Source organism: Moschus berezovskii, chromosome 1, assembly GCF_049115385.1.
Source record: "Moschus berezovskii isolate FMDL1 chromosome 1, NW_MosBer_1.0, whole genome shotgun sequence".
Classification (NCBI taxonomy): Eukaryota; Metazoa; Chordata; class Mammalia; order Artiodactyla; family Moschidae; genus Moschus; species Moschus berezovskii.
In genome coordinates this window covers 105337489-105363361 of record NC_142460.1, presented here as the reverse complement: position 1 = coordinate 105363361, position 25873 = coordinate 105337489, and the positions used below count along the sequence as shown (strand labels likewise).

Here is a 25873-nt window from a genome sequence, read left to right as displayed (position 1 = left end):
GCGCTAGTTATCTGCTCAGTTTGGCAGAGACAATCAGCACTGTTGGATTAGTTATTCAGCCTGTCATTGTCTTGGCTGCCTTGTGGCTAAAGCCTCTGAGGTGAAAACTCCTGTTTGAGAATTTCTAAAAACTCAAAGGTCATCTCTTCCATGACTAGTGCTAACACAGCATTTCTTTATTTAGGCACTTAATGGTGATGATACTGAATAGTTCTCTGATCCATGGCGAGGTTTTTCTCTAAATTCAGTGTAGTCTGTGATCACTGTATTATAAGAATGCCTGAGTTGTAAAAACACCCTTAACGGCCTTAATTCTCTACCAGTGTATTTTTTCATGTTTGTTGATGGTATTTCATTACAGTTAAGCGTGCTTTTAACTTTGTTGCTTGCCCCCAACATTTTGGAAAATTGCCTCTGAGAGTTGGCTTTTGTATTTGAGAACTAGAGACAAATGACAGTAATTTTTAATTTTGACCCTTGTTGTCTTGCTAATTGTTCTTTTTGCTGTATTGTTTTTAAAATTCTTAGTGAAAAAATAGCCCCCTGCATCCTGAGTATTTATTCCAGAGTAAGGGTAACAGATCAAGTTACAAGTAGTGTTAAAGGGTGTGTGTACTGAAACACTGTAACTGCCTGTTACATTTATTTGTTATTCAGTGCCTAGACTCTAGGGATAGAAAGGGAAATAGAATATAGTACCTGTCCTTCAGTAGCATCTGGACGTGAAACCAGTGAGTCAACCAGACATTAGTGATTGTATAATAGGAGTCTTTGCAGCTTACAGTGGGCACACATGAGTGGGTTCTTGCCAAGTTACAGCCTTACTTTGAATTAACCTCAAAAGCAATAATTAAAATGCAGGTGGACTTGGAAGACCCCAAAGAGTTTTGGGTTTTTGTTTTGCTTTTCGGTATATATTGCTGGAGAATGTCATGGGCTTGTATTAAATATAAGTGACTAGAGTGTCTGAAATCACTGACTTTATCCTAATTGTACAATACGTATTTTTACAAACACAGCAGGAGGATTCTTTGTTTGCATCTATGCCACCTCTTTGCCCAATTGGGAGTCACCCTAAAGTTCAAAGCCCCAAACCTGTAACTGGAGGACTTGGAGCTTTCACAAAAGTAAGTATTCCTGAGGGGATTATCCTGCAAGTTGATAAGTTCTTGTTACAGAATCTTCTTTTGTGGCACATTGGAGTTGATCGATGCTACCACCCCACAACATGAAACTTTTTTTTAGTGTTTCATCTGTGAGACTGGATCCTACTTCCAAGACATGCTTCCATTCATTTAGTATTGTTGACAGGGCTTCCCCTGGAGTTCAGAAAGATGGGAACTTCAGTGAGCATCAATGGTGCATTTCTCTCTACTGCCATTTTGCCACCAGTGCCTAAAACAAATGACCAGATTGGTTTGCAGATACACTGGATCAAGTCCACACCCTACTGTTGGTCCCTTTAATAGCTATTACAGGCTGTATTAGGCTTCCCAGGTGGCTCAATGGTAAAAGAATACCTGCCAATGCAGGAGCCACAGAGACGTGGGTTCAGTCTCTGGGTCAGGATGATCCTCTGGAGAAGGAAATGACAACCCACTCCAGTATTCTTGCCTGAGAAATCCCATGGACAGAGATGCCTGGTGGGCTACCATCCTTGGGGTTGCAAAGAGTTGGACACCACTGAGCATGCATGCATGCTGATTTAAGGCTATATTTAAGCAGTGTTTTTACCCATCTAGTGGAGTCATTTTTTACGAACCAGGCTTCATTAATTCCTGCAGACAGAATAAATTCAAATATTAGTAGCATTTTTCATGGACTGTTTATTCAGTGTCATTATCATATTTGTTGCAAGGTAATCATCAAACAAGAACCTGGTGAAGCCTCTCATGTGCCCACAACAGGAGCTGCCAGCCAGTCACCACTCCCTCAGTATGTGACTGTGAAAGGGGGTCACATGATAGCTGTGTCCCCTCAAAAACAGGTTCTAACTGCTGGAGAAGGGACGGCCCAGTCACCAAAGATTCAGCCCTCCAAGGTTTGTGTTGGGTAAGGGTGGGGAAGTCAACCTGTCAGTGAGCGTTGTTTGCCTGAGTCATGGCCAAGTGGTACAAAGATTCAGGGTGAGAGCATCATTGATGATCCTGGGAAAGCTTGTGGATGAAAGTCTGTGTTAAGTCTACCTGTTCTTGCCATAGTCATTGACAAGAGCAGGAACATGTTTTGTAGAGGAGCTGGGGACAGTCCAAGAGGCTAAGGGACACTGTGTTATCTCTCTGGCAGTAAAGGCAATTGACGTTGTGGACACAACTCTCTACTTAATTCAGGTCTAACGTGGGTAATGGAAAGGATCAAGGTCCATTGTTTACTTGTTTATTTCTGATAGGAGAGTGCTGTAATTTGTACCTCTGATGTCCTGGCTGTGTGATCTGTTGAGTGATTCCTGGCTCCTTAGAGAGTTTATTTTCTTTATTATCTGGAGGTTTGGGGAATTACATATTGGGAGAATTGTAAAGCAGAGATACATGTTTCCCTGTATCCGTGGTACTTACGAGTGCCAGAACTTATCCTGCTCTTATTCCTGTATTGTCTTAATCCTCAGACAACCTTGCGAGGTGGCTGTTTTCACCGCCGTTCTGCAAATGAGGAAGTTGTGGCTCTTGAGAGGTTAAGCAACTTCCTTAAGAGCATACAGCTATTATAACAAGTGACAGAGAATTTGAACCCAGGTCTAGTGACTCCAAAACTCCCCGTTCTGGACATGTTAAAATTTTGGGCCCTTTTCTGTAACCTCAGCATGCTTTTAAAACATCCAGAGTTAAAATTATTTCACTTAATTTAGGGCAGATATGTGCTAAAGCTATTACAAGTATTATGTGAAGTGCTTGCTTTTCAACTTTAAAATGGGAAAAGGTTTTAGATATTTTGATTAGTATAGATAGCTGCATGTAGATTGAGTTAAAAATTCATAGTTTTATAGGTAGTTCTAAAATCTGTAAGAGTTCATTAACTACTTTCCCAGACCTCCTTATAAGACTCAACTGATGATTAAGAATGTATAGATACTGAGGCCCCCATCTCAGACTTACTGATCAGAACTTCTTGGGGGCCCTGGGAGTTTGGATTTTTAACAAGCTCTCCTGTTGACTCATATGATCAGGCATATTTAGGAACCATAGAGCTACAGCATCAAGTCTGACTTGGGACTGTCCATAGGCAGAATCACTAAAACAGACAACTCCCAGCTACTTCCTGATGCTTCTTCCGTTGTTTTGGCCTCAGAGATAAGCATTTTGTCCAGATTCCTTTTGTGAAGCAGTTACTGTCATTTGGTCTTTGTACTCAGACATGTAGACATGTCTATATGTTGTTTAAAATCTATTTTGGTTCACCTAGAAATACATGGTATTTCTGATTTGGGTTTTGAATCATTATAGCATTGATCTTTGTCCTCAGAAACTCTGAGAAGTTTCCACTTTTTGCTGCTTTTGCATTTTGCAAATCTGTTCACCCAGTAATATTGTCTTTCTTGTCACATTGCCAGCAACCTAATGGCAAGGTAGGACCAAGAGAAAATGGATGATATGTTTGTGCTAGAATAAACCCATGCCTTGAATAAAATGTAAAGGCACCTGATAAGAAAAGCCACAGAAGTGTGAAAAAATTGCAGAGAAGCAGCAGAACATGAGGAAAGACATCTATTCCAGAAATTTAGTACCTGGGCTTCCCTGGTGGCTCAGAGGTTAAAGCGTCTGCCTCCAATGCGGGAGACCCGGGTTCGATCCCTGGGTCGGGAAGATCCCCTGGAGAAGGAAATGGTAACCCACTCCAGTATTCTTGCCTGGAGAATCCCATGGACGGAGAAGCCTGGTAGGCTGCAGTCCACGGGGTCACAAAGAGTCGGACACGACTGAACGACTTCACTTTAGACCCAAGATAAGGAGCTGTGTGCACATATAGACTGTCCTTCTTACTGCTGAGGTGCAGTGAGAGAAAGCAAGCCAGAAAACAGAAGGGTGAACAGAATGGTACTCTTAACTTCCACACAGCTTCAGCACAATAGAAATGACAGCTTAGGTTTTTCCTAGGGATAGAAGTGCTGCTTTTGACACGAAAGAGACAACTAAGGAATTGGTGGTTCACATGAGAAGAAAGCAGTGTAGTTTAGTTAAAACAGCATGAGCTTTGTGATTAGAGATTGTTACACACTTAGATCTCAGCCACTTACTACTTGTGTGAACTGGGCAGATACATCTCTCTGAGCCTTGTTGTTTCATCTAATAAAAGGGATAACATTACCCTTTCTTTGCCTTTCAGTGCTGTAGGAGAATTAGAGATCATTGTATATAGAGGACCTCACACAGAGCAGGTGCTAAATCAGTGACGGCATATAATGTTATGTGAGATATCAGTGTGTGAGTACCATAGAATAGTTGCTGTCATTGAAAACTAAATCGTAAGTGGCTGTATTTTTCAGTGTCTGGAGGGAAAATCACATAAATGAATCCTCAGCTTCAGGTTGCTAGTTTCTGACTTGCAGAGGTCTGTACAGTGCACAGGGAGGGCAGGAATAAAAACACCGAATCAAAGCATGAATCAGAGTTAAGTGTTTTTAACAGTACAAAACAAACGTGAAACTGCTTCGTGAAACTGTTGATAGAAGGAAACTTGGAAAGCAGAGACAAGTGTTGTGGGAGGGGAAGAAGAGAACAGTTGGTAGGTGATTTCAGGCTCTAGGCCAAAATGTTGTGGTTTTGTTTTTTGTTTTTTCTTTTATTAAGCTCGTTTGGGGTTACAGTGTCCTATGTAAGAGACTTAGCTGTGGTGTCATAGACATAAACCTTGCATAGGGCTTTCCCCAGTAGAATGCCAGGCTTCCTCATTCTCCTCAGTGTTTTAGAATAAAGGAAGGGAAGTTCATCTTGTGAGTGGTTTGTTCTTGATGGTGTCGGCTCTGCTAATAAAAACTTCCCTTCTGTGGCCAACATGATGTTTTATTTGGTTTTTGGAGAGATTAGGTACATCATATTCTGGACATTTTGAAGCAGTTGAGTGTGAGGATAAGAGGCTGGCACAAGGAGAGAAAAGCAAGCTGATTCATGGGATTGGGGAGAAAAATTAAAATATATGCATGTATGTATTATTTTCCTTTTTTTTACATTGAAGTATAGTTTGTGTACAGTACTATATGTTACCGGTGTACAGTGTAGTGATTCACAATTTTAAAATATTATACTCTATTTATACTTATAAAATATTGACTGTATTCCCTGTGTTGTACAGTATAGCCTTGTAGCTTATTTTATACCTAATAGTTTGTACGTCTTAATCCTCTGTCCCTGTTCTGCCCCTCCTCCCTTTCATTTCCCCACTGGTAACTACTAGTTCATTCTCTCTGTGAGTCTAGTTCTTTTTCTGTTATATTCACTAGTTGTATTTTTTTATATTCCACTTGTAAGTGATATCATATGCATATATTATTTTCCTTTTAAATCTTTGTTTTCTTTGTTAATTTAGGAACATGAAAATAGATTATATGTAATTTAGCTTAGTCAATGGATTATTAAGTGTGATATATTTTGGAAATGTACTTAAATCTTTGTTTTCTTTGTTAATTTAGGAACATGAAAATAGATTATATGTAATTTAGCTTAGTCAATGGATTATTAAGTGTGATATATTTTGGAAATGTAAAGACAGACGTCTTAGGAAAAAAGTTCAACTACTGGAACAGAAATTCCCAAACCAGAAGCTTAAATAAGCTTATTTTTCTCACACATAAAAGACGAGTAGGCAGTTCTGGTGTGTTGGTTCCACAGTCCTCAAGAATATAGACTCCATCATGTTTCTCTGTCATTTTCAAAATTTGGTTTTCATCCTGTGGGCCACTTCATCTCATGCCACCGTGTTCACATTTCTGGTCAGCAGGAAGAGGGAAGGGGAAGGGGTTTTAGGGAGAGCAGAACTGAAGAGTTGCACACATCACTTCTGTTTCTATCCTTTCACCAGAAAGGAGATGTCAAACCTAGATGTGAAGGAGCTGGGAAATAGTATTCTGTGTGGCCATGACCATACCTGAAAATTGGAGGTTCTACTACTATGAGAGAGAAGCAGAGAATAGATATTGGGGTTTAGCTGGGATATATTCCTAAAAGGAGAACTGCTTTAATAGGGAGAATTTGCAGTTTTAGTAGCTATCCCAGTACCCTCTGGAGTGGCTGGACAAATTTATCTTTCTCCTGGCAGTGAACAAAAGTTCCTGTCTCCCCATATCCCCTAGCCAGTTCTTGGTAGCATCAGGCTCTAAAACTTTCCCCTCCAGTCTGATGGTTGAAAAGCACTTTCTTCTTTACCTTCTTTGCTTTTAGAAGGTAGATCTTTTGCTATTCTTATAACCTTATAGAAGTCTTTTTATCTATTTTCTCGTGAGTTCTTTTTATAAAATAAAGAATTAGGGAGTGGGAAATACTGCCCCAGATTTCCATTAATTAAGTTGTTCCTTCTAATTGAAAATCCTACTATTGACCTTGTTTTAAAAGAGCTCCAAAGTATTTTCTTACTTGAAAGAGTTTATAGTCTTTTCAGGACAACATATTTCTAATTTTCATTGTTTGGTGCTGGAACGTTTTTTAAAAAATTGAATTAAATGTTTTTCTAGCTTACACTTTTTCTTTTTTAACTGAATGTCTACCTTTAAGGAAAGAAAAGATTAGCGGGTATAGAAAAAGATAGCTTTTCTTAAAAATCAGTTGGAAGAGGTGTCACATGTTATACCATATAATGAGTGACATTAATTGCTAGATGTTTTAATGATGAAGAAATAATTGCTTCAGACAGAGAAAGCACTGATGGAATTAATGAAGAGGTGATATTTAAAAGTATATAGTGGAATTTATAGTTTATGTATGAGAATGTTTATTGCAGTTTTCATAATGTGAAGTTTAAAGTTACCTAAATAGTGACATAGCTGTGAAATATTTACTTAGATTATGGTATATCTATTCTAATACATTCTAAAAATGTTTTTGAAAAATAATAGCATTGGAAATCACTGTAAATTTAACATGATGTTAAATTTAAAAATTATAAAACTATATATATCCTAATCTTTGTTTCAAAATGTACCTTAAAAAGAATCAGAAGTAAATAAATACTGCATTAAAAATATTAGGAGACTATTTCAAGGTGAGTAGAGTTTTATTTTTTTCCTTTTTATTTCTAAGTATTTTTTTAACATGTACTACTTTTTATAATTAAAGTAAGTTATAGGTAGTAGCTGAGGTTAAGACAAAAGCTGTAACACTTTATTGTAATAACATCCAGATTGTGAGAAATACCGCTGTTCACATCATAGATAGCATTCCTAGACAACTGAATTAGACAGTATATGTGTTGTGTCTAGGAGTTTGCCTTGTTCTTTGCTGAAACAGAGTGACTGTACCATTTTAAAACCTTGAAGGACTATGAGAAGACGCACTGCTGGATTCTTCTCTGTTTTGAACAGGTTGTTGGGGTGCCAGTTGGGTCTACTCTGCCTTCAACAGTGAAGCAGGCTGTGGCAATCAGTGGTGGTCAGATCCTTGTAGCCAAGGCCAGCTCGTCTGTTGCCAAAGCAGTTGGTCCAAAGCAAGTTGTGACCCAAGGAGTTGCCAAGGCAATTGTGAGTGGAGGTGGAGGAACCATTGTCGCTCAGCCAGTGCAGACCTTAACCAAGGCTCAGGTCACTGCTGCTGGCCCTCAGAAGAGTGGATCCCAGGGTTCAGGTACTGATACTAATTGAGGGCCCTTTCGGCAACAGCCCCTTCCAAAATCCTCTGTGCTAGTGATTTTATTTGCTATTTGGTTCTCTCTAGGAAAACTTAGTAGGTTGAAGTTGTAAGGAGTTTTATAAAGACGTGTTAATCTTTCTCGTGTAACATTTTACATAGAGATCTATAATGCTTCTGCTTTAATGTATGTGTGTGTGAGAGGGAGATAAAGAAATAGAGTATATTTCTTGGTACTGCTTTCAAGTCTGAAGAATAATTCTCGTTTGTCATTTCCACTTTGGGTTCTATTTCAGATTTAAGATCTTGGTATGTTCATTTGCCAGCCCTATTTGGAGATACTTGACTAAGGCATTCTCTACTAAATACAAGTTTAAACATTTTGAATGTTTTAGTCCTTGATGTGTTATTTCTGTGAGGGCAGGAAGAAATATACTTAAGGCATTTGATATGTACTAATTTTTGATGAGGCTAAAGAGTGGTTACAGTGAGTTGGGAGGATAGAAGGGTAGTGAATGTCCAAAATGAAGATTTCAGAGGTGACGGATTGCTGCTGATGACAGAGTTCATTTGTGGCATTAAAAATGAGTGTTTGACCTACAGCTGATTCACGTTGATGTTTGGTAGAAACCAGCACAATACTATGAAGCAATTATCCTTCAATTAAGAATAGATAAATTAAAAAAGAAAAATGAGTGTTTGAGATGGACCGGAGAAATGATCTTTGGAGTTTGGAAGATATAGCATCGAAGAAGGCAGAGAATTAAATAAGTCTTCTATGGTGCTGTCATTGAGAATGATTATCTTTAGCATAGAGCACAGTACTTTTGAGTCAGGAGTCTGCCTTCAGCAAATGAGGGGAAGTGACTTGAGAGTTCAGGAAATGAGAGCAGAAAAGAGAGGGAGATATAACTCAGTAGGAACCTCAAAGGAGGCAGGGCTCTTTCTAATGGTTTAAAAGCCAAACTGCAGAGCAGAAATGTTCCTCTCCTGGCCCTAAACCTCAGATATTGAGGTAAAACAGAAAATAGCTGGGGATTCCTAGGGATGTCTTATGTTCAGAGGACTGACAGTTTTATTTATTTATTTATTTATTTTTAGGTCTGACAGTTTTAATTCCCACAAAAAGAATAATGTTCAAGGAGGCTAAGGTTCTAGAAGGTGTAAGGATCATAGCATGAATTCCTGGGGTTGGGGGCGTAGTGAGAAAGTGAAGGAAGAAAGGATGAGGGGATGGGTTCAGATCAGGGACCTTGAGCCCCATGGGGTCGGAACTCTGGGTGTGTGTGGTAGAGAGGTTTGCAGTTCTGACATGGTTGCTATGCCCAGTGATTTAAGATGAGATTTAGTTCTGGTCATAATGGGGAGAGATGGCCCTCAGTTCAGTATCAGTTCCTGGCTATTTGGGGCAACTTCCAGGGTTCCTGCCTCCCAAAGCTTTGCACAGTGAAGTGGTAATGAGAAGAATACTCTCAGCAGGCAGGAGGAGGCAGTGAGAGTCCTTGCCCTGAGGCTGCTCAGGTGGTTCTGTAGGGTTTGTTTGGTGGAGATTCTAATGAAAAGTAACTACAGAAAGTTTTCATGTTCAGAGGTTTTACAGCCATGTGCACTGAGAAGGAAATTCTAAGTGGTAAGTGAAAGCTGTTTGACATAGGTGAGACTTTTAAAAGATGAATTATAGTTTCATAGTATATGTGCCGGTAGTTGACTGTAGCGTTTTTTAGTTCTTAGGAAGTGAGGAAGACTAGAAGTCTTGTTTCAAATCAGTAAATTCATCATTACTAGAAACTGACCATAAAGGGGCTTTAAAAAAATGGGAAGGAAATGTTTTTGCACATTTGAAATGTGATTATTTCATTAATTATCTAAACCATAGTGCTTTTGAGAGTTGATTCACTATTAATATTTATAGTGGGTGCTGTGTGCTAAGTCGCTTGAGTTGTGTCCAACTCTTTGTGACCTTATGGACCATAGCCTGCCAGGCTCCTTTTTCCATGGGATTCTCCAGGCAAGAATACTGAAGTTGGTTGCCAGGCCTTCCTCCAGGGGATCTTCTGACCCAGGGATTGAACCCAAATGTCTTACATCTCCTGCATTGGCAAATGGGTTCTTTACCACTAGCGCCACCTTGGAAGCCCAAAATATAGTTGGGACATGGGTATAAATTGTAACTGCTTTGGGCAAACCAGGATATGTGGTCACCCTATTTATATACAGATATAAACTTCTTTATAGTTTACAGCAGATTCTTCTAGTATGTAAATTTTTTAATTAGCAAGATAATTAAGAATATCAGCCTTTAAAGCATTGTGCATCTAGGAAGCAAACTGTATTTTTTTAAAATTTATTTTTAATTGAAGGATAATTGCTTTACAGTATTGGTTTCTGCCATACAGCAACATGAATTAGCCATTAAGTGTATATAAGTTCCCTCCCTCTTGAACCTCCCTCTCACCTCCCACCCTTTCCCACCCCTCTAGGTTTTTACATTGCCCCTGTTTGAGTTCCCTGAGTCATACAGCGAATTTCCATTGGCTGTCTGTTTTATATATTGTAGTGTATATGCTTCCATGCTCTCTCTCCATTCGTGCCACTCTCGCTCCTCCCCTCCCCCACGTCCACAAGTCTGCTCTGTGTCTGCATCTCCGTTGCTGCCCTGCTGATAGGTTCATCAGTACCATCCTTCTGGATTCCACATATTTGTGTTAGTATATGATATTTTTTCTCTTTCTGACTTCTGGGCTCATCCACCTCATTAGAACTGACTCAAATGCTTCCCTTTTTATGGCTGAGTAGTATTCCATTGTATAAATGTACTACAGCTACTTCATCCATTCATCTGTTGACGGCCATCTAGGTTGCTTCCATGTCCCAGCTTTGTAAATAGTGCTGCAGTGAACATTGGGGGTCCATGTGCCTTTTTCAGTTTTCGTTTCCTCAGGATACATGCCTCGAAATGCTACTGCTGGGTCAGATGGTAGATTTATTCCTAGTTTTTTAAGGAATCTCCAAACTGTCTTCTGTAGTGGCTGTATCAGTTTACATTCCCACTGTATTTATTAATGTTTTTGAATAAGTATTTTATTACTCTGCACCTGTTTTAATTTTAGAACTAGCATTGCCTTCAGTTCCAACTTAACTTACTGTTTTTCCTCTTTCTTTTTTTCCCCCTTTATTCCCTTCATTTTAGTGATGGCAACATTGCAGCTTCCAGCTACTAATCTGGCCAACTTGGCAAACTTGCCGCCTGGCACTAAACTCTACCTTACAACAAACAGCAAGAACCCTTCAGGCAAAGGAAAACTGCTGCTGATCCCTCAGGGAGCCATCCTGCGAGCTACCAACAATGCTAGTGAGTTCATCGTTAAATCATTTGGTTCTTGGGTCTTTGAGTATGTTCACCTCATCCACCAGAGGGGCAGTTCTTACCTGTTTCAGGAAGCATTTTCTTATCTTTGTTTGTGGTAACATGGTGGCATTTACCCACATGGATTTAAACCACACAAATATTTTAACTAGCAATGGATTTTTAAAATAATCATAGTCTTGGGAGGTGACACTGTTTTCTTGAATTTATCTACTGAAGAGTCTGGGATCAGGGACAAATACACTGAAGAGGTGAGGATGTTGAGGCTGTTTTTGGGAGAAAGCTAAGAAGCTGGAAATAAGAGTTCTCTCTGTCAGTGGTATCTAAAAACTGGTAACACCTGAGAAGATTGCTGAATGCCTGTTTTTATCTTGAAGGGGTTGGGAATAGGATTGGAATCAAGTATCTCTGCTTGCCATTATTTAGATGTGCATCTTAAATTTGCTAGGGAGATGGCAAGAGAAATACAGGCTCAGCTTTAGTGTATAAGATGTAAAGCCCCAAGGAAGTTAGATGGTTTATACTTATATAAATGGTTTATACTTATAGGCTTATATAAACTTTTGCTTTGACATACAGCGAAAAACAGTTTGGATGGTGTTGAAAGGGTAAGAGGAATTACTTCTATCTGAGTCAGAAGTATAATTGGTACAGCAATTAGGTTTGTTAGAAATTAGCCACTTGCCAAAATGCAGTGTGTAATTGTAACCAGGCAAGGGCTTGTGTGCCCATGGTACAGAAGGACGGTTTCTGAAAGGAGGGGTTTGCAGTAGAGTAAGAGTTTATTGCAGGGCACCAGCCAAGCAAGTGGGAAATAAGTCTCAGTTTCACTCCAGCTTGGTCTTTGAGTTTGGGGTTTTGAGAGGGGAAGAATAGAGAAGCCAGGGTTAATTATCATCTCATGACATTTCTTAGTCATAGTTTTGGGAGTCAGCATGTCTCTGGTTTATGTTTCTCTGGCCAGGTGGTCCAAGGCTCAGGGGTCTGTTCGCTCACCTTGCCCTGGAGAAATTGAGTTTTTACTTCAACGATGTTATTTGCAGCAGCAGTTTTAGTACATGAATGATGTTATTAACAATGGCAGTTTTAGTCTTCTGACTCTGGTTGATTAATGTTCAGTTGGCACAGGACTGAGGTCGAAGGGGACAAGAAAGGGAATAAAGTTTTGGATAGAGAGATTCATCATAAACTTGGCAGGGAAATGTGGTTTTGGGGGACTGAGTTTTAGAAGCTAGTCAACGATTTTGTTTACTGACTGTAATGGGTGATTTCCACTCTCTCACCTTGGTGTTTTTTCCTCATACCTAAGCAGTGATACATCAAAAATTTAGCTATGGAAGAAGACAATGTAAGTAGTCCAAAAATCCATTCAGAGAGCTCCTTTTAGTTTAGTTTTTGTATGTCACCAAAAAGAAAGTAAAAAGGGGTACAAAGGCTTTAAAGTGGAATTTGAAAAGCAGAATAGACTGGAGTCATAAATATGAGGAAAGTCTTAGTTTTTTCCAGAGCAGGGTGAGATGGAAAAGAGAGAGTACTGTAAAATTACACTAAATTCCAGCAGTTTCACTGAAATTGAATCAGATGCCAAAAAGTTTAGGAGCTCTTTCTGAGTATGTTAGGTGTTGATTAAAAACACTTGATTAGAAAATGTATCCAACTCAATCTCCCACAGCTAAGCCAGAACACTTGCAAAGATAAGTTCTTCATTTCAGTACTCAGAGCTGAACTAGTCGACCCCCTTTCAGTCAGAAGTAAATATATTTCCATCTTCTGCACCCGGAAATTCTCACTCTTGTCACAGAAGTCTGTATCACCAAAAAAGGAGGAAAGAAGGAAAGGGGAGGAATGCGGCCATCATGACAACATTGCTCTGGGCTCATCTGTTTTCTCTGTTAAGCCTTCTCTTAGTATTTTTATGAATATGCTGTCATTCGTTGCGTTTTCAGACCTCCAGTCTGGCTCAGCTGGTGGCAGTGGTGGCGGCAGCAGTAGTGGTGGGGGAGGCGGCGGCAGCAGTGGAGGAGCAGGAGGAACCAGTGGAGCCCAGAACCCTGCTGGCCCTGGAGGGATATCCCAGCATCTGACGTACACATCCTACATCCTCAAGCAGACCCCTCAGGTATGTTTGTTTGTCACTGGTACCTTCTAAATCACCTAGTTATTTATAATGACTGCTTTTAATTGTAGTGGATTTACCTTTACAGCTGTGGAATCAGGAGTCAGTACTATTAATAACATTTTAGCCATGTTACAAATTTGTATTATTTGGGACTTGCTGTGTTTTGAGAGAAAAGCAAGTAGAGATTCAGAAAGACTTAAGTAACTTATCTAGGATCTCTCTGCTGAACTAGTTGGTAGAATTTGGGTTTGAACCCAGGTCTTTCTGAGAGATGTATGCTGTTGTCTCTCATGGGTTTGGAATAGTGTTAATGTGCAGTTGAAAATTTTCTCTTAGGCGGGAGTAACCAAACAGAGAGTACCAAGTTATGGTTTGAAGTTAACGTTGGATTCAAGGTTAGGGACAGGTTTCTGCCATCTTGCTTTCCCTTAATCCTTTCTTTCCCCTCGTGGCTAGTCTTGGCTCCTCTCCAAGTAAGGTAAAGGAATTTTGGTTCCAGGTGTTCTTAGTGAGAGGGTGGATAGCTATCAGTCTGAATGGTTAAATCCAGCTGTGAGGACTAGATTGTAAAACTTGAGCTTCCAACAGTCTGCTCTACAACTCAAGTGCAAAGCTTGAGAAGTAGGGATAGCTGTTGGTAGTGACACTGAGATCAGAACTGTTCTGTCTGTTTTGATGAGTAGTAGAATTGAAGGGGAGCATTGTTGCTTATAATATGGGACCTTGTGATTTAAAGTCATTTGAACTTAACAAATTACTGATCAGGTCTTTGTTTGTAACTTAGGGCACGTTTTTAGTTGGCCAGCCATCACCCCAGACAGCTGGGAAACAGCTGACTACGGGGTCAGTGGTCCAAGGAACACTGGGAGTCAGCACATCCTCTGCACAAGGACAGCAGACGTTAAAAGTCATCTCTGGACAAAAAACCACTTTGTTTACCCAGGTAAATGCACACTCACACACATACCAAATATGTGGTAGTTGTGGCATTTATTTAAATATTACAGCTTGTTTCTTCCCACAGAGAAATTATAGTTACCTAAGAGAATAAGTGATAAAATAGTATAGAATAATAAGAATAAAATATCAAGATTTGGGGAAATATAAGTAGAATGAGAAGGTGAGACCAGAGAGTTATTTAGATATGCAAACAGTAATGTCTTGTATATTTGATAAAATTTGCCAGAGTTAAATAAGATGATCAGTTGTAAAATTCACACTACTTGTGAGAGGAAGAAAAATAACCACATAATATTTTCTTAGAAGAAACAAAAATTTTCTTGACCCTTCATTCTAAAAATTTCTCTGCAGGGACTTTGTATCGGAAATTCTGAATAGTGTCATAGGTTATTTCAGTCACACTATCCATATTATAAGTAAATGCTATAGGAAGCTTGGTGTATGTTTCTATAGCTTCTTTAGTATAGGCAGAAGAGTAATGACAGGGAATTTTAACTGGGCGAGGGGTATCATAATCATCTGTAGGAGAATCTACAGCTAAATTTAAAAAACTTACAGATGAAACAGTGTGGAAAGTGTAGACAGTGTGACGCCTTTTGTAACAAATAATGCACTTTTTATGTCTGTGTGTAGATCAGTAGTTCTCAAAGCACATCAGATTTTTGTCAAATGCTTTTTCTCTGTCTATTGAGAGGATCATGTGGTTTTTCTTTTTTTTTTTTAATTTTTTTTATTTTTTATTTTTATTTTTTTTTAGTAACCAATTATTTATTTTACTCTCTCCCCCCACCCAAATTAGTCCAGTGTTCTTTAGCTTTTTAAAATATAAACTGGGAAAGTGTTACAGGCTTTTTAAAAAGGCATATTCTTCTATAACAAGAATGACATTTAAACCAATCAGTAAAAGCATTTGACAAGACATTTAAATTACCATAGGCACCAGTTGTTGTTTCAAGTTGGGATCTCTATCCCAATATCTTACATTCATAGTATTATTGAGGTAGTTAAAATACTGAAAATTGGTCTCCAGGTTGCTAGGTTCTGAATGTGAATGATATATTCTCTTTTGAACCCACTTTCCCCCAAATAATTCAAGTTCTCTTGAGGTAAGGACTACCAAAATCCAATAAGCAGCCTTCTGTAAAGAGAAAAGTGATGATACTTTCAGAAAACAATTTTCATGCTTGAAAAATCTGCCGTGAGTGAGTGTTCTTACCTGAGTAGTTTTTCATTTTATCTACCAGACTAATAAATCCATATGTACTCTAATAATAAAAGTTACCTTTCATTTAAGGAAAGGATAATCTGTAAGAACTCACACGGACAGAAGCCACCCACCCACATTCATCTACTGGAGCCATCTGGATCAACCCATTGCTGTGATGAGTCCCTTCCCTTCCTAACAAAAGCCATTGGCTTGATTATTGAGACTCCTGCTGCATACCCATAACATCTTTATAATAAGAAGCTTGTCTTCAATGCATATTATGGCAGTCACATACCTGCCATGCAGTTTCCCTTCTATTCAAGTGCTATCTTTAAAAAAAAAACAAAAAAAAACACAAACAAAATGACACACTTTACTAATTTTTCTATCAGAAAGCTTCCCTCCACCAAATCTCTTCTCCCACAGATAAGAGCACAATGTATATAGTCTCAGTTATTACAAAGGTTTGTTGTTTTTTTTTTTTTAATTTGTTAATAAAGTGAATCACATCGATATTTTAAATGTTAAAACAACCATGCATTCCTAGAATAAAACTTACTTGGTTGTGATATTTTTAAATACTCTTTTAAATTGTTGTTGAATTTGACTTGGTAACATTTTGTCTAGAATTTTCCCAAGGAATATTGGTCAGTAATTTTCATTGTAATTTCTCTGATTTTGGTGTCAGAGTAGTGCTGACCTCATTGAGTTGTAAACTTCTCCCTCCTTTTCACTTTTTGGAGAAGAATTTATGTCAACTTGGTATTATTTCTTAACTATTCTCTTAACTATATACCAGTGAAACTGTAGTGGCCTGGAGCTTTTCTAATTGGGAAGGTTTTAAGCTACAGTTCCAATTTATTTAACACATATGACTAACTGTTCAGGTTATTTAGTCTTAAGGAGATTTGGTAGTTTATATCCTTAAAGGAATTTGTTTATTACCTCTGCGTGTGTGTTTGTATATTAGTCACTCAGACATGTATGACTCTTTGTGACCCCGTGGACTGTAGCCCACCAGGCTCCTCTGTCCATGGGATTCTCCAGGCAAGAATACTGGAGTGCGTTGCCATTCACTTCTCCAGGGGATCTTCCCAACCCAGAGATTGAACCTGTGTCTCCTGCATTGCAGGCTTTACCGTCAGAGCCATTAGAGAAGCCCTTTATTACATCTAATTAGTTGAATTTCTTGGAACAAACTAGTTCATGATTTTCCCTCATTATCCTTTTAATGTCTCTAGGCTATTTAGTGATGACCCCTTCTTCATTCTGGACTTTGATAATTGTATATCTTCCCTTTTTTTCTTGATCAGTCTAGTTAGAAGGTTTATCAGTTTTGTTGATCTTTTCAGATTACCAGCATTTGGTTTCCTTGAGTGTTGAATTCCCTTTGATCAGATGTTCTTTGCTATGTTAAATAGATATGAGGCCCCAGAATTCTTTAGGCAGCTTTTTAAAATCTTAGCCAATTTCTTCTAATCTGCTCATGTTGCACCCAATGCAGTGACTTTCTTTTTTGTTCTGCCACAACTAAGACCTTTGCTGTTGCTTTTTATTAAGGTGTAATTTGCATAGAATAATGCGCACACCACAGTGTACTGCTCAGTGAGTTGGATGGATGTCTGTGCTCTTTCAAGCCTATCCCAATCACGCTTTAGAGCATTTCCATCACTCTAAAACATAACCTTCATTTCTCATTCCACTTTTTTCTATTAGCATTTTTCTCTTTCTGTTACCATAGAGTAGCTTTTGTCTGTTCTTAAGCTACATATCAATAAAATTATAGTCTTTTTTAACTTCTATTGTTGAACAGAATGTTTTTGAGATTTATCCATGTGTGTATTGATTTTTGATTTTTTATTCTTGAGTAATGTTTTGTTGCTTGACTCTACTCTCCTGTTGATGGATGCTTGGGTTATTTCCAGGTTTTGACTTATGAATGATACTGTTAGGAGCATTCTTGTACAGATCATTTGTATAGTACATCAGCTAGGTCATAGGGTAAGTATAAGAAACTGATGGATAGTTTTATATCTGTCGTCATCAAAGTGGTTGTACCATTTGATTCTCCCATGAGTAATGTGAGAGAGTTCTAGTTACTGTATATCCTCACAACACAGAGTATCATCATTCTTTTAAATTTTAGCCATTTTTGTGAGTATGAAGTGATATCTCATTGAGGTTTTAATTTGCGTGAAACCCCAATATAGATTAATGTCATGACTACTACTTCTGGATTCTAGTCATGACTCCATGCAATAATTTAACCAGCGTGCAAAACTGAAAATGCTTACTCATGCCTTTTATAGAAAAAGTTTGCTGAACCCTGACTTAAACCTCTAAAACTGTAATTTGTTGAACGAGTCTCAAATGCTAAATGCTACGCCTGTACTAGCACCATTAAATTACCCATTTAAATCTAGCCCTTGATTAGATTTTCATGTCTAAACATTATGTGTTACATTTAGGAGCACTTTGGGCTCAGGTTTTTAATAACAAATGTCTCCTACCTTTGAAGGCACAGTTGCCAAACGGTGGCTTGCAAATACCTTCATTTACTTGGTCTACATCAGGGATAAAGGAACGTTTGTATTAAAAGGTCATAAACTTGAGAGCTTGTTGGAAAGTACACAAATTAATACTGCATATAGTTTTGATTAGCAAGGCTTTCTTGGGGATGTGTTATTTCGGGGGGTGGGTGGGCATATGTAGGTAAGGATTGAATTGTGCCTGTTAACCAGGGTAGTGTTATTACTCCAAGCTGTTTTGTCTCTGCAGGCAGCCCCAGGGGGACAGGCATCTCTAATGAAAATATCTGATAGCACGTTGAAGTCTGTACCAGCCACGTCCCAGCTCTCAAAGCCTGGAACCACAATGCTGAGAGTTGCAGGAGGGGTTATCACAACTGCCACTTCCCCAGCTGTAGCCCTCTCAGCAAATGGGCCTGCACAGCAGGTGAGAAGTAGCACGATAGTGGAATATCATAATGAAGCATAAAATCAGTAAAACAACACCAACAACATAAGCTAGTCATCAGGCACACTAATGGGCACTCTGATTGCTCTTTTTTAAAAAAACTCAAGTATTCACATACCACAAAATTCACCATTTTAAAGTACACAGTTCAGTGGTTTTTATTCTCAAGGTTGTAGAACCATCACTACTATCTAATTCTAGAACTGTTGTTTTTATTACTCCAGAAAGAAACTTGGTACCCAGTAGTGGTCACTTCCATTTCCTCCCTCCTTCTCCCAAGTCTTAGGCAGCTCCTAATCTACTTTCTTGTGACCGGCTTCTTTTGCTTAGCATAATTTCAAGGTTCATACATTTTATAGCATGTGTTAGTACTTATTCCTTTTTATAGCTGAATAATATTCAGTGTTATGGATATGCCACATTTTGTTTCTTCATTCATCAGTCGATGGCTGTTTGGGTTGTTTTCCCCTTTTGATTATAATGATTAATGGTGCCATGAACATTTGTGTAAAAGTTGTATTGCAGGTGGATTCTTTACCAGCTGAGCCATGAGGGAAGCCCTTTTATAAAATCCTGTGTTTTCATTTATTCTGTCTTTATACCTAGGAAGGAATTGCTCGATGATATAGTAACTACATTTAACATTTTGAAGAACTACTAAACTGTTTTCCCAAGCAGCTGCACTGTTTTAGATTCCCACCAGCAATGTATGAGGGTTCAAAGTTTTTCCAGTCTTTGCTGATAATTGTTCTTGTCCATGTTTGTTGTTTTTGTTTGGAGCTTTTGTTTGTTTGTTTTAGCCATTGTATTGGGTGTGAAGTGATATTTCACTGTGATTTTGATTTCCATTTCCCTGATGGCTAGTGATGTATTGTGCATCTTTTGACATACTTATTGGCCATTTGTATATTCTCTTTGGAGAAATGTCTATTCAGGTCCTTTGCCCATTATTTGGTTGGGTTATTTACTGTCTTTCTATTACTGAGTTGTAGGAGCTCTTTGTATATTCTAGATACAAGTCTCTTACCAGATTTGCAAAAATTTTCTCCTCTCCTATCTGTCTTTTCACTTTCTCGAGTCACAAAATGAACTTTGATGAAGTCCTATTTACCTGTTTTTCTTTTTAATAGAGTTTTTAAAAAATAATTTTTATTATTTATTTTTGGCTGTGCTGAGTCTTCATTGCTGTGCAGGTTTTTCTCTTATTGTGCAGAGCAGGGAGTTACTCTCAGTTTCGGTGCATGGGCTTCTCATCACTGTGGCCTCTCTTGTTATGGGTTCTCGGGCACATGGGCTCAGTAGTTGTGGATCCTGGGCTCTAGTGCATGGGCTCAGTAGTTGTGGCCATGCTCTCAGGTTTAGTTGTTTGTGGCATGTGGCATCTTCCCGGATCAGGGATTGAACCCATGTCTCCTGCATTGACAGGCAGATTCTTTGCACTGGGTCTTGGCTGCTGTGGATGGGCTTTCCCTAGTAATGGCAAGCAGGGGCTACTCTTTGTTGCAGTGTGCGGGCTTCTCATTGCAATGGTTTCTCTTGTTGCAGAGCACATGCTTTAGGTGCACAGGCTCACTAGTTGTGGTGTGTGATTCTGGAGCACGCAGGCTTCAGTAGTTGCAGCTTGCAGGCTCAGTAGTTGTGGCACATCGGCTAGTTGCTTCATGGCATGTGGACTCCTCCTGGACCAGGGATCAAACTCATGTTCCCTGTATTGGCAGGTGGATTCCTATCCACTGCACCACCAGGGAAGTCCCCTATCAGGTTTTCTTTCATTGATTATGCTTATGCTAGTAAGAAACCATTGCCTAATCCAAAGTCAGAAAATATAAGCCTGTGTTTTCTTCTGAGAGTTTTTCTAGTTTTGGCCCTTACATTTAACTCTTTGTCCATTTTGAATTAGCCTTTGTATACACTGTGAGATAGGGGTCCAAACTTACTGTTTATAAGTATCCAGTTGGCCAGCAACATTTGTTGAAAAGTCTGTTTCCCTTTTGAATCGTCTTGACACCCCAAGGTGCTCACTTCCCAGGCTTCACACCTCCTGCAACTACTGCTGCTCCTCACATGCCTACTCATACCACTCTACTTTGCAGTTCCTTGAACATATGTTCTTTCTTACCCCTCTGACTTTCTGCGTGCTCTCTCCTGCCAGGGAAGATCCTCTTATCTTCCCCTTTTCCTGTCTTCAGGATCTCCCTTCTGTGCTCCCAGTGCTTTCCCTCCCCATCCCTAGGCTGAAGGAGTAACCCTCTTACTTGTCATGCTGCCTTGTACCCTTGCCTGCTGCAGCCTTCATCACTGTCTGGTGACCCTCTCTTTGAGGGCTTTTATCTCGGGACCCTAATATTTAACACTGTGCTCTGTATAGACGGTTGTTGAATAATATGACAAACTTTAAAATATTATAGTGAGTTTTTAATAAAGTCATACTGTTCCATTTTCACATGTCCAATTGGGTGATAAGTTGAAATATTGTTTTATCAGTCAGTTCAGTCGCTCATTCGTGTCCAACTCTTTGTGACCCCATGGACTGCAGCACGCCAGGCCTCCCTGTCCATCACCAACTCCCAGAGCTTACTCAAACTCATGTCCATCGAGTCAGTGATGCCATCCAACCATCTCATCCTCTGTCATCCCCTTCTCCTCCCGCCTTCAATCTTTCCAAGCCTCAGGGTCTTTTCCAATGAGTCAATTCTTTGCATCAAGTGACCAAAGTATTGGAGCTTCAGCATCAGTCCTTCCAGTGAATATTCAGAACTGATTTCCTTTAGGACTGACTGGTTTGATCTCTTTTGGAGTCTTTTCCAACACCACAGTTCAAAAGCATCAATTCTTCGGTGCTCAGCTTTCTTTATAGTTCAACCCTCACATCTATACATGACTACTGGGAAAACCATAGCCTTGACTAGACGGACCTTACTTTATAAAGTGATATAATAGGTGGTGAGTTTCTTAATGTGGTAATCCTATAATACGTCCTCATTTTAAAATTTTTAAAATGTCCTGGTCCATGAAGTCTGAAAGCATAGGAACTGCCAAACTAAAGAAGCAATTTTTTTTACATGTCCTGACATTGAAGAGGTAGTTAATAACAGCTACTAGCTAATATTTTGGGTGTGCTACATGGCAGTCACTGTTCTAAGTAAGTTACACTACTTTCTTCTTAATTTTTATTATTTCTGGTTCTGTGGTTTAGCAGTCGGAAGGAACAACTCCTGGTTCATCGTCTACTGTGGGTTCTGTCATGAAAACTTCCGGACAGCAGCAAGTGTGTGTGAGCCAGGCCTCCGTGGGATCCTGCAAGGCTCCTGCCCCCTCTGTCATCAGCGCCACATCCCTGGTGTCCACACCAAACCCCATCTCTGGAAAAGCCACAGTATCAGGTCAGTTGTATCATCATTTTATTTCCCTTTCCCTTCTTTGGTCTAGAATATTTCTGGAAGGTCTTGAGCCTCTCCAAAATTTTGTATAATAAATTATTAAAAACCATTAACTTGGAAGCATTTTTCATATAGCTGCTTTCTAGATGAAGTATTTTTATTTAAAATGTAGGTATAAATTTTCAAGTCTGAAATGTTTTTATGGATTGAATAAGAATTTTTAAGTGATATAGTAGAACTTCAGCCATCTGGAACTCTTCTGGGTATTTCTCATCAGTTTTGAATGGAGCTCATGGCAAAACATCATACATCTCTTTTTGCTTTCATAAAGTACATAAAATGTGAAATTTTTAAATGTAAAGATGTAAATTTTGACTCCAAGACATGATTTTTAACAGTAGTTACTATATTAAGTTATGTCAGAATGACTGCCTGAGGTTTGGTAAAGTGTATCCTGTCTCCATGCCCATACTGAATGGCCCCAGAAAAGTGTGCCTTTTACTTCTTTGGGTAAGCTAGAGCACAAATCATGAAGCTGGATTGCCTAATGCTTACCTCATGAAGTTAACTGCCTAGGGTACTGTCTGATGTGTAGTAATCATTATATAAATAATTGCTGCTATTGTCATTTTTAGTATCATTGTTGTTAGTCCACGTTCCCTTATCTACAATTCTGAGAAATTGTAGATAAGAAAAAGTCCCTATGAGAAATTCAAAAAGCTGTGAAAACCAAAGGTTTGCTTACTGTCGGTCTTCTCCATAACTATTTTAGAGAAAAATCTGACCTCCTTTAACAGGCTATTTATACTACTTAATACGGCCATCTGATGCAAAGGACTGCTGACTCACTGGAAAAGACCCTGATGCTGGGAAAGATTGAGGGCAGAAAGGAGAAGGGGGCAACAGAGGACGAGATGGATAGCATCACCAACTCAATGGACATGAATTTGAGCAAACTCAGGGAGATAGTGGAGTACAGAGGGGCTTGGCATACTACAGTCCATGGGGTTGTTGCAGAGAGTCAGACATTACTTAGTGACTTAACAAGAACATATATCATACACAGACACATAAGTACATACAGAGAAACATACATAAATACATACACATACATACAGTCAACTCACTGGAAAAGACCCTGATGCTGGGAAAGATTGAGGGCGGGAGGAGAAGGGGTTGACATGAGATGGTTGGATGGCATCACTGACTCAATGGACTTGAGTTTGAACAAACCTTAGGATGTAGTGAAGGACAGGGAAGCTTGGAGTGCTGCAGTTCATGGGGTCTTAAAGTGTTGGACACAACTTAGTGACTAAACAACAGCAACATGTGCCCCAGTCCCTTTGGGTCAAGATTGTGGATATTCTTCCCTGCTACTGCATATAGTTTGCTAAAATAAAAGCACAGGCTTGTGAGCTCTTCAGTCTAAATAAATCATCTTAACAACTCTTGGGTATTTTCAAAACTGACACAAAAAAGATTGTGGAAATTCTCGTTTATTTTTCCCATGGTTTCTACCTCCCAATTAAAATTGACCAAATTTTTTTTATGAGGATTTTTTTTTTTCTTTCTTTTTTTTAAGGTTGAGGAATCTGCCTTAAATCCTTTCAGGGAGGCGGTGGCCAGGGGACAGTGGTCTCTTTTGCTTCAACCACTCTGTGCCTGACATGGTGCACAGAAGTTGTCTTGCTGGGGGCGCATGCCCTTTTGGCCTGATCCATTCGGTGTCCCCCTTATCCTCACACGGGAGTCTTGATGTGGCAGGTGCCCTAATGGCTTTTAAGTGCCTGACCTGTGCCCACACAATATTGGTTGGCCTAGTCCTCAGTTGGAAAGAAGACAAAAGAGAGACCCTCACCTGTTCGGGTGGCAGCTACTGTGGCACAGTGAGCAGTGGGGCCTTTGGAACACACCAGACGGTAGCCCTGGCCAGAGTTCCTTAGTTGCTTCCACAGCACTTGCCTGTTGGCACAAGGTCCCTATGAGAAAGGAGAAGCGAGGAGGTGGGAGAAGAGACCCCAAGTTCCCCGTACGAGCCACCAAAATTGTCATGGTCTGAGCACGGGTTGGAAAAGAATTTCCAGACATGAGACAGAATGAGAGGGAAGTAAAGTTTATAGGTGGGGGAAGAGACTCCAAGTTCCCTGTACAGTCCACCAAAAATGTGGTCCGAGCACATGTTGGAAAAGAATTTCCAGACATGAGACAGAATGAGAGGGAAATAAAGTTTATTAGAGTGGGAGACGCTGTTAGAACAGTGGGCCAGCCCAAGGGGGTTGTTATTATTATCACTAGATTCCATTGTTGTTCAGTTGCTCACTTGTGTCCAACTCTTTGTGACCCCATGGACCTATAGCATGTCAGGTTTCCCTGTCCTAGACTGTCTCCTGGATTTTGCTCAAACTCATGTTCATTGAATTGGTGATGTTATCCAACCATCTCATCCTCTGCTATCTTCTCCTGCCTTCAGTCTTTCCCAGCATCAGAGTCTTTTCCAATGAGTCAGCAGCCCTTCACATCAGGTGGCCAAAGTGTTGGAGCTTCAGCATCATTTCTTCCAATGAATATTCAGGGTTGATTTCCTTTAGGATTGACTGATTTGATCTCCTTGCAGTCCAAGGGCCTCTCAAGAATCTTCTCCAGCACCCCAGTTCAAAAGCATTAATTCCTCGGCATTCAGCCTTCTTTATGGTCCAACTCTCACATCCATACATGATTACTGGAAAAACCATAGCTTTGACGATATGAACCTTTTTTGGCAAAATGATGTCTCTACTTTTTAATACGCTGTCTAGGTTTGTCATAGCTTTTCTTCCAAGGAGCAAGTCTTAATTTCGTGATTGCAGTCACCATCCGCAGTGATTTTGGAGCCCAAGAAAATAAAGTCTGTCGCTATTTCCATTTTTTGCCCATCTATTTACAGTGAAGTGATGGGACTGGATGCCATGATCTTAGCTTTTTGAATGTTGAGTTTTAAGCCAGCTTTTTCACTCTCCTCTTTCACCTTCATCAAGAGGCTCTTTAGTTCCTCTTTGCTTTCTGCCATTAGGGTGGTGTTATCTGCATATCTGAGGTTATTGATAGTTCTCCCAGAAATCTTGATTCCAGCTTGAACTTCATCCAGCCCAACATTTCACACAGTGTACTTTGCATATAAGTTCCATTCATGACTCCAAATCAAGACCCTATGTTTCATTTGCTTTTTGGATGGTTACGTACCAAAACATTAAGGCTCATTTATTTTCCCATGGTTTCTACCCCTCAGTTAAAATTGACAATTTTTTTTAATGAGGATTGCTTGTTCTCTGCTAACTGAATGTTTAGAGGTAGTGTGTTAGCACTGGAGTAGAAATTACAGAAGTGGAAGGAATTACTATTGTAAGAAATGAACGCCTTCTCTTTTCTTCTGATTTTTAACATTAAGTCTCCTTGCTTTAAGTTCTGGTTTCCTGAGATACTGCTGATGAAGCTCTATATAATACTTTCATAAGAGACTCATTTTCTACTATCCATTAATTTTGTGTGTGTGGATTCTTGTGTTTTTTTAATTGAGGTATAATCTTTATAATTTTTTCAGTTAATTTTTTTGTGTGCATTACAAACTATTTTGAACAAGATTCCCAATGTGACTGGGACAGAGTAAGCAAGGGAAAGAGTACTGGGAGGTAAAGTCAGAGTGATGGGGCCAAATCACACATGGCCTTTGTGGATCATTGTAAAAACATCGATTTTTACTTCAAGAGAAGCCACTGTAGGGGTCTTCCACTAAGGAGTAACATGAGCCGCCTGTATCTTTTAATAAGTCATTGGCTATGGCATTTAGATTATGGGGGACAAGGTGGCAGCAGGGGACAGACCAAGAAATAGATACTAAGCTAAGAAAGAAATTTTGATGTATTAGGGACCTCTGGCAACATCAGACTAAATGGAGTTCCAGAAGTAAACAGAAAAGTTGAGTAATTACATTATCATTGGGTTTGTCAGTAGCAGTACTAGAAGCTGGAATATTGCTTTTCAAAATTCTAGAGGGGAATTCTTGTAGTCTAGAGTTCTGCAGTTGGCCCAATCTTTACTAAGTATGAGGGTAGATATTTT

General features: G+C 39.4%; 1 protein-coding gene across 8 annotated transcripts in view; it reads left to right on the top strand.

Moving 5' to 3' along the window:
* Window positions 1–25873, top strand: part of YEATS2 (YEATS domain containing 2) — a 105891-nt gene that overhangs the window by 62594 nt on the left and 17424 nt on the right. For 7 of the 8 annotated variants that reach the window (XR_016038035.1, XM_055409329.2, XM_055409322.2 and 4 more), the window contains 8 exons: window positions 1020–1127; window positions 1859–2041; window positions 7508–7766; window positions 10960–11121; window positions 13083–13255; window positions 14040–14198; window positions 18201–18377; window positions 21595–21781. Coding sequence is in view for 7 of the 8 variants with exons in the window: in XM_055409329.2 (XP_055265304.2) it covers window positions 1020–1127; window positions 1859–2041; window positions 7508–7766; window positions 10960–11121; window positions 13083–13255; window positions 14040–14198; window positions 18201–18377; window positions 21595–21781 (1408 nt within the window). In the remaining variant the exon portion in view is untranslated. The remainder of the gene's footprint in view (window positions 1–1019; window positions 1128–1858; window positions 2042–7507; window positions 7767–10959; window positions 11122–13082; window positions 13256–14039; window positions 14199–18200; window positions 18378–21594; window positions 21782–25873) is intronic. The other variant, XM_055409348.2, reaches the window with a different exon arrangement.